Genomic DNA, 9065 nt, shown 5'->3' with positions numbered 1-9065 from the left:
TTTTAAATCATTTTTAAAAAATTACTAAACTCATTGTAGATCCAACTCATCAACTCTTACTTAATTCCTAATAAAAAAATATAAAAAAAATCAGAAAAATAAAGTTTTATGCAAAAGAAAAACAATTGAATTATTTTGGATCAATTTTTATCCATAAATTTATGGTATTATCTAGGTCATTATTTGAGTTTCAATTTATTTTTAAAAATTATTAAACTCGTTATAAATCCAACTCATTAACTCTTACTTAATTTGACATTTATTTCTCATGAAAAAAATAAGAAAAATAAAGTTTTATATAGAAAAGAAATAATAGAATTATTTTGGATCAATTTTATTCATAGATTTATTATATTATTTAGGTCACTAATTGAGTTTTAAATTATGTTTAGAAATTACTAAACTCATTAATGAATTCAAAGCATTAAGTCTTACTTCTTTTTTTGGAGTTTATTTGTCTTATAAAAAAAGAAGAAAAAGAAAAAACTATGATACTATCTAAAAGAAAAACAATAGAGTTATTTTACACCAAATTTTGTCCATAAACTTCTTGTATTAATTGGATTGCTATTTGAGTTTCAAATTACTAGGCTTGTTAATGAATCCAACACATTAAAGTTATATTTGGTTTTCAGAAAACATTAAAGAATATATATATTAGGCTATGTTTGATTATCGGAAAATTTGAGGGAAAGAAAATAAAGAAAAAAATAGAAAAAAAAGTGAAGGAAAATAAAAAGTAAGTTTAAATTTAATAAATTATTTTTACATATTTCTTCAAACTTATTTTACTTATTTCCTTCTATTATATAAAGATTAAATAATTTAAAAATATATAAATTTTTGATAAATTTTAATTATATTTGATTTTCTTTTATATTTTTCATGATAAAATCAAACATAAAAAAATTATTTTCCTTATCATTTTTTTCCTTAGTACTTTCGGAGAACCAAACATAACTTTAAGGAAAATGATTTTCTCTTATTTGGTTATATTATAAAAAATATGAAAGAAAATCAAATGTAATTAAAATAAATTAAAATTTTATGTATTTTTAAATTATTTAATATTTATATTGAATAATTAAAATAAGTAATGAAGTAGTAAATAAAAATAATTTATTAACTTTAAATTAATTTTTTTATTTTCCTTCACATTTTCTTTCCTGATACTTTTCCTCCTTATTTTCTTTCCTTAACATTTTCCCTTAAATTTTCCGACAACCAAACATGTCCTAAGGCTTTTTTTTTATTTATAATATATTTGACTTGTGAAAATAATAAAAAATCTATGGTTCTATGCTTGAGAAAAAAGATGCTCCACTTTGCATGTGTGGTTTAGAGGCATCCAACTCCATTGCAGGCCGTTTGGAGAATGCGGTTGGCATTTTCCCCCTCCACCATTTTCTTATCTCATATCACGACTGCATGCTTCACTAGTCTCACATTTCCACCTTCCTTTCAAGAACCAAATTGGAAATCCATGAAAATAAAAAATTTACCCGATCTAAAACTGCATTTGAATAGGAATCCATAATAATAATAATAATAATAATAATATGGATATGTTTGGTTCTTAAAAAATTTGAGGGAAAATGTAAAGGAAAGAAAATACAAAAAAAAAAAAAAAAAAAAAAGGTAAAGAAAAATAAAAAATAGATTAAAAATGGATAAATTATTTTTATTTGTTATTCCAAACTTACATCGATATAAATATTAAATAATTTAAAAATACGTAAGTTTTCAACTAGTTTTAATTATATTTTATTTTCTTTAGAACAACCAAACATGAAAGATTTTTCCTAGTATTTTTTTTTCTTTACTTGAAGCCAAACATAACCTAAAGGTGAATAACAATACCACATAAAAGAAAAATCAAAATCCCAATAAGAGTGAATTTTGATTCCATGAAAGTAATTTTTTTTTTTTTAATTCATATATCATTTCTAACCAAAGATCCAAACACAATGACAAATATGCAGAGAATGGAATAACTTTCTCACTTTCATTCACAGTATAGGGTAACAAACATGCCCTTAGTATAATTACTTTAGATTTTCGTTTTCTTTTCTTCATTTTTTTTCCTTCTTATTTTCCTTTCCACAATCAAAATCAAGCTCAGTGGTTATATGAACACTGTGTATCACAACAGTGCAGCCCACGATAATTAGGGATGACATAGAGTGTTGTACACTTCATTTTCCAACTTTTCCTTCCATAAAGAGAAAATTATTTGGAATTCGATTGAGCATGGTAACACTGGTTCTTTACTCTGAAGAAGCCAAAAGCCATAAAATTGGAAGATTTTCCTGAAGGAAAAATGAGATGCTCTCAACCATGTCCTGGATCAGGCGGACAAAATATAACAGGAAAATTGTAAGAATTACCTAAGAATGTGAAAACTCAATAGAGGCCCAAGAACTTCCACCAGAATGACCCAACTACTACCCAAATCACAGCATTACTCAAGGCCATCATAAAGCCTACTTTGAATACATCTGGAAGGTCCACGTACCCAGCTGTTCAAAATTAGGAAAAAAAAAAAGAAAAAAAAAAGTTAATAATAAACTCTTATAAATCCCTATAATAGCATATAACTAAATACCCATTTGAGAATGATTCATCTCAATACTTGAAACACTTGTAAAACTTAAAGGTTTGGTGAACTTTTAAAAATGTGTTCTAAAAAAATAGAGAATTACTTGAAATGATCCTGTGTAGCACTTGGTAGGTGCTTGTTTCAGAAAGCCCGTAATATATTACCAAAAACACTATTAAAAGTACTTTCTTGGTTTGTATCCAAACCCTAACAGATTCTCCATAGAAAGCATGTTTAATAAAAGTATTGCTAACAAAAACGCTATAAACTAAAGTCATGTTACTAGAATCACTCCAAAACAGGCCTGAACGAACTTGGAAATGCAAATGACTTCTAAAATCTTTGTTGTATTTTGTGCATAAATTTAAAACCAGGTTTCTTTTTGGTTGCTCATAGAATCAACCATTCTTCCCTCTTATAAACAACTGATTATCAACAGAAAGAGTGGTTTAAAACGAAGAGAAATTGTGTGTTCTTAAGCATAAAGAGATCCAAAAGGGTAGAAAGAATACTTTTCATGTAACAAGTGAGGAAAGAGGCTGACCTCCATAGTAGACAGCAGCCTGACCACTGCTGTAATGTGTTAGTGCACCAAAAAGATTGGTATTGTAAGCTAAAGACAATGCTGCCAGCACACCAGGCACCCCAGCTGCCACGTGCATAGCGAGAAAAGCAGAGTACAATGCACCTACATGACCAGTTTGACTTGCAAATAGGTAGTGAATGAAGAAGTAAGAAGCCTGAAGAACACCGAAGGCAGCTGGCCAACTCAAAGAGAAAGATTGAAGGAGGTTTGCCACACAACTTGACATCCAGGTTACAATACCAAGGTTTGTTAATTGGCCTGCCATACCTACTAGAACTGCAAACCAAGCTAAGGTATCCCACGCTGACTTTTCACTTAAACAATCATCCCATTCAAGAACTCCCAATAACAGCAATATTGATAAGCCAAGCATGGCAGCAACAACACTTGCTATACCAAGAGCCTCTCTGCATGCAGAGCAAGTCAGATAAATAAATAGATGTGTTCAGAGAGGAAACCAAATAAACATACTTCACACAGACATGCATAACTGGTACTGATAAAATAAGAAAATCAATTCAACCAATATAAGAATATATAGAGTAGGTTTCTGATGTGTTAGGCACCTTCTCATAAAATCCCTATTTTCCTATAGAAAACGCAATAAAGTAGGTATCTCTTGATCCTAGCCAACAAGAGATAAAGATGTTAGCCTTCAGATTCCTAGGAACCAATGATTTGTACATTAACCATTTAAGGCAGTTTATTTGGATATTCACTTGATCTGGAATTTATTTTGGAACATCTAAACCTTTGAATCACATGAATCTTTTGTTTCTATCAATATATCTGATATGATTTAATCTTTGAAATGGTATGAACCAGCAATTTATGAGCCATTTGCACTACATTATTGTCTTATGTTTTCCCTATTGTACATGAAACAGGTATCTTAAATATTTCAAAGACCAAGTCAGTAAAGAAAGTTAGACCTGTTTGGCAGTTTGATAGGCTTATTGGGAGTTTTCAGTTAAAGCTCTTACAAAATGAGCATTTGGTTGTTACATTTTGTTGGCTTAGTGCATAAGACATTCAAGTTGTTCATCAGTTATCAATTTATATTCTGATGCTTTTTCTAGCTTGATATATCATGGATTCTTTCTTTGTTTGGATGTTTCATTTCCATAGTGCAACTGATTTCAATAGTAACAAATTGCTGGTAATTTGGTGTTGGATAGTTTCCTTGTTAGATTGGGCTTGACATGTAAAATGCAGTCATGCCCTTGAATCCTAAAGAACTGGGGTTTAAGGCATGACAACACTACTAACAAAATCATGTTTTTGTTAACAGGGTTCCCTTATTATAAAGAGCACAGAATTATAGGAGGCTTGTTAGCAGGGTTCCCTTGTTATAAGAGGGCAGAAATGGACTTCTCCAAAAGGATTAGGACAGAATATGAACGTTAAGATCCACCATTTGAGAAGAATTTCAAATGTTGATAATATTAACAGGAATGATTAGTAGGGTCCTAGGTTTGAGAGTTATAGTTTGGGAAGAATGTTGACAATATTGACTACAAAGATTGAACTAGCTTCATTAGTGAAACTCTAATCTCGTTTTGGTATTTTTTTAATTTTTATGAGAAACAACAGTATAGTATATTAAAGTAAGTAAAAATAAGTATAAAGAAGGATGAGAGATCCTCCAAAAAGTACACAAAAAGAAAGCAAAAAACCTCCAAGTTCAAAAATCTATACAAATATGAGGTTCCACAAACTATGTCCCATGTGGGAATATATAAAAATAATCTATCCTTGCTAGGCCACACCCTTGGAACTGCACACTAACACCCAATCAAGTTGGATAAAATCAAGGGGAACACTATGAAAAGTTGTGGTACAAGAGGCCCAAAAGGAGGCTAAGAAATGAATTATGTCCCAAAAACCCTCTGAAGTTCTCGTCTTGTCCTAAAAAATCCTAGCATTTCTTTCCCACCACATGAACCACATCAGAACAAGACAACCAAACTGCCACAACACCTTGCTTCTGCTAGTACTTCCCAATCCTTTATATAAAATAACCATCATGTCACATATATTCCTAGGAGGAACCCAATCCATATGAATCAAACAAAATAATTTATGCCAAAGCCCCAAACTCAATGAACAGTGTAAGAAGATATGATCTACTATTTCACCACTCTCCAACACAACAAACAAATATAAGAACCGAGGGCTTTGTAGGATCTTCTCAATTATAACATGTCATTGGTGTTTACCTTCTCAAGTGCCACTAGCCAAGTAAAGGATTTGACCTTAAATGAGACTTGCATTTTCCAAACAAAATCAATAGGGAGTGATGGAGTTAGATCAATATGGTTGGATAGGAATGAAAAGAACGACTTTACTACGAACAAACCTGAAGAAGATAGGGACTAGCTCTCGAGTCAGGACCAAATGGAGATAAGTGCAAGTGTGAAAGAGAGGACTTAAGTCTTTCGAGATCTTCTATCTCAAGATCCGAAATATTGCGATGGAAGTTTATATTCCAAGAGAAAGGATTAGTGGACCCAAGAACTTATGAGATAGTGAGGTTTTTAACTATGACAAAAGAAAGGTATCTTTGCCCATGTTATGACAATACCTTATAGATTTTTCACAAGTAAAATTCTAGAAGATTTTATAATAATTATGCAAAGTAAGAGATACTTCTTACCCAAAGACCCATAAAGATACTGCAAGAATCATTGTGCCAATCATCACCCACTCATCTCTTGTGACAGAACCCATATGCTCCAGCCTTTTAGTAGCCATGGCAGGGGCATCAGGTGTGTCTTTGATCTCAGGAGGATATAGATTATATAAGATAAATGGGGAGAGTAGAAGAGAAACCAGTGCTGGTACACTAGCAGCCCTGAACCAAGAAACCCATGGGCTTGAAACAATCACCCCAACTTCCTCAGCTAGTTTGAGGCATAGCATGTTTTGAGCTGCAGCAGTCAGGAAAAGAGCACTAGAGTTACCAGCAGACTGTCAATCATGCACACAAGAGTATAGTCATGTAGTTATCATGTGGTGCCAAAATATATATATATATTAAACATATCAAATAATATAACTGGGAAATTGAGATATTAAATTCAAAAATTAAAAAAAAAAAAAAAAAAAAGGAAGATTATTAAAATCATACAACATGGACAGTTGATCAATTCACAAAAATAGAACAAGTTTTCCAATTTGGCCAATATGAGGCTTCAGACTACTTGCATGCTAAAACACATATGCAACACAAAAATCCAATCAAGAACCTTATCTGCCTAAGGAGCCATTAATTACCAGGGAATTCAGGCTGAGAATTACAAACAATCAGGCATCAACAGGATTGATTGTCCTATCAATAAGATTCCCAGGGTATACCGATTCCCATGAAATACAGAAGCTTCACTTTGGAAATCAAATCATGAAATTAGGTCACCAATGGCTACATTCTTCAAGAATACATTTCTAAAAATTCTTAGAATTTTGAGAATAAAAGAAATTTTAGAAAATGATCCTTTTCATGTTCTCCTTAACCCTCCCACCACCACCCCCCCAAAAAGAAAAAAGGGAATTGTGAATGAAAACAATTGGACATTACAATGTTTCCAGAAGCAGGGACGTTTCTAAACAATTTTTTTCTCCAAATATCAAAGAAATGTACTTCCACACATATTTCCTGCACCATTTCCACTTCTTTTTTTACCCAAACACTTTGCTTAAGACTGTTAAATCGAAACAAAACTAATCTATTTTCTTCAGGGTACAGTAGGAAATTAATTTAATCAAATGGGAAAGGCTCTCATGGGGATAAATTGTCAAGCATGGACCAACCAAAATACCAATTAGGAAATACATTAGATAAGCAATGAATGTGCATTTAAAAGAATCAGCCAAAAACAACATCCAAATTAATTTTGAAGTCCACAGTGTGCCCTTAACTCCACTAACCACTAACCACCAAGCCATATGGTTGAATTAAGCTCTCCCGGCATTGAAACAATGAAAATCTAATATTATTATCTGACATTTTCTCAACAACCAAACATATAAATGACCAAATGAAAAGGGAGTGGGAAAGCAAACCTGAAATTGGGACTGAACGAGATAAGCGCCGAGTTTCCTGGCAGAGGGATCACCCGGTTTACTCCCAACGGAAAGCGACAAGGACTTGATAATGGGCAAGTAAATGCCACCAGCTCTGGCGGTGGTGGAGGGCATTGCAGGAGCAATGAGAATCTCACTGAAAGTTAACCCATATGACAACCCCAGAGTACTCTTCCCCAGCCACTTCACAAAGTAGTTGGCAACTCGATCGCCCAAGCCCGTTTTCACGAACCCACGGGCGAAGAAAAACGAAATCACGATCAACCAAATCACCTCGTTGGTGAACGCCCCGAAAGCCGTGGAAAACGACAGCGTATTGGTGAGAATTGAGGTAGTGAGGCCGAGAAAAGCCCAGGCACCCACCGGCAATGGATTCAATACCAGTCCGGCGACTGTTGAGAGAAATATGGCCAGAAGTTGCCAGGCTTGCATCGACACTTGCACGGGTTTCGGCACCAAAAATCGGACAATCAAGCCAATGGATATTGAGATTATAAAGGGAATAAGTTTGGCGCCCTTAGGGGATTCCTCTACCGGTGGTGGGGGTGGCGAGGGGGATGCTTGGATTGGGTGGAGGAAAGTGCGGGGTTTTGATTTGAAGAGGGCGAGGGGGGGGAGAAGGCGCGAGGGAGGTGATCGGAGGTTGGAGACCGGGCGAGGAGAGGCGGAGGAGGGGAAAATGGAGGGGGGGGATTTGAGGGAGGGCGGTGATCTGCGGAGTAAAGAAAGGCGAGAGGAGGGTGAGAAGGAGGAAGATGAAGTGTAGAGGACGAAGCTCTCCATTCCCTTGGGAGAAATTCCACAACCCACAACAATTCACAGACAGTGTAGTGATGAGATGTGATTTCTTTTTCCACCCAAAGAGAAATTGGGGAGGGAGGAGGGAGGAGGGAAGAGGGAGTAGGGAGGAGGGAGAGCTTTCACCCTTCTTCTGCCAGACCGCAACTGTTTGTGAGTTGTGAGGAGCGGACTCTCCAAAGCTGGGATGTGAGCATTGTGAGGAGGGAAATTAAATGGGGAATATTTTATTTTTCCATTTTAAGTGGGTGAATGTTTCTAACAAATCAGCCTATTCCTCAGGTATTGTCTTCTCGCATTCGTAGGTGGCTTCATCGCTATTTTTATTTTACGGATGTATATATATATATATATATATATATGACCAAAAATTGAACAAAACTTGTGAAAATATAAAAAAAAAAAAAAATCTCATAACAATATAATTAGAAGTATAATAGATATTATAAAATTATTTTATTAAAAATTTTGACATATGTATGATATAATTTTTCATATTTGATAATAATATTGTATACGTCGATGATGGATATTTTGAAAAAAAAATGATAAAAAATCTCATAATAATATAATTAGAAATATAATAGGCATTTTAAAGTTATTTTATTGAAGAATTTGATATGTGTATGATATAATTTATCATATTTAATAATAATATCGTATACGTTGATAAAAAAATATGAATTTTATAAGTGTATATTTATTACTAAATTACATTAAATATTATTTCATGATATATAATTATAATATGTTTAATTTTAAAATATGTTTAATATTAAAATTATGATCTATTTAATTTAATTATATTAAATAATATAAAATAAATGATAATATATATATATATATATATATATATATATATATATATAATTTTTTTAATATTTATATTTTAAATTTTTAGTGTTCAATTAAATTAAATTTAAAAATAAAATAATTAGAATTAATTTATTTATTAAAATATTTTATTTTTATCACTATATGTTAATTCTGGTGCACGTA

The 9065-nt window shown here is 32.7% G+C and overlaps 1 protein-coding gene across 2 annotated transcripts; it reads right to left on the bottom strand.

The window, feature by feature from the left end:
- Window positions 1–1983: 1983 nt before the first annotated feature.
- LOC117911406 (dicarboxylate transporter 2.1, chloroplastic-like) lies at window positions 1984–8270 on the bottom strand. 2 transcript variants are annotated; one of them, XM_034825769.1, is made up of 5 exons: window positions 7248–8270; window positions 5842–6155; window positions 3144–3592; window positions 2388–2519; window positions 1984–2309 (listed from the first exon to the last, which is right to left on the bottom strand). In XM_034825769.1, exons 1-4 carry the CDS (start codon window positions 8049–8051, stop codon window positions 2404–2406), a joined length of 1683 nt encoding a protein of 560 aa, XP_034681660.1. In that variant the 5' UTR covers window positions 8052–8270; the 3' UTR covers window positions 1984–2309; window positions 2388–2403. The 2 variants fall into 2 exon arrangements, with proteins under 2 accessions (XP_034681660.1, XP_034681659.1); XM_034825768.1 differs by having other exon boundaries at window positions 1987–2519.
- Window positions 8271–9065: the final 795 nt, after the last annotated feature.

The sequence above is a fragment of the Vitis riparia genome, chromosome 3 (assembly GCF_004353265.1).
Source record: "Vitis riparia cultivar Riparia Gloire de Montpellier isolate 1030 chromosome 3, EGFV_Vit.rip_1.0, whole genome shotgun sequence".
Classification (NCBI taxonomy): domain Eukaryota; kingdom Viridiplantae; phylum Streptophyta; class Magnoliopsida; order Vitales; family Vitaceae; genus Vitis; species Vitis riparia.
This window is presented reverse-complemented; position numbering and strand designations above follow the sequence as displayed.

Excerpts from the sequence above, each read along its gene's own strand:
- LOC117911406 (XM_034825769.1), bottom strand. The coding sequence starts at position 8,051 with ATGGAGAGCTTCGTCCTCTACACTTCATCTTCCTCCTTCTCACCCTCC. Across the intron at positions 6,156-7,247 it reads TCGTTCAGTCCCAATTTCAG|TCTGCTGGTAACTCTAGTGC; the intron begins GTTTGCTTTCCC and ends CATGATTGACAG. Across the intron at positions 2,520-3,143 it reads GGCTGCTGTCTACTATGGAG|CTGGGTACGTGGACCTTCCA; the intron begins GTCAGCCTCTTT and ends AATTTTGAACAG.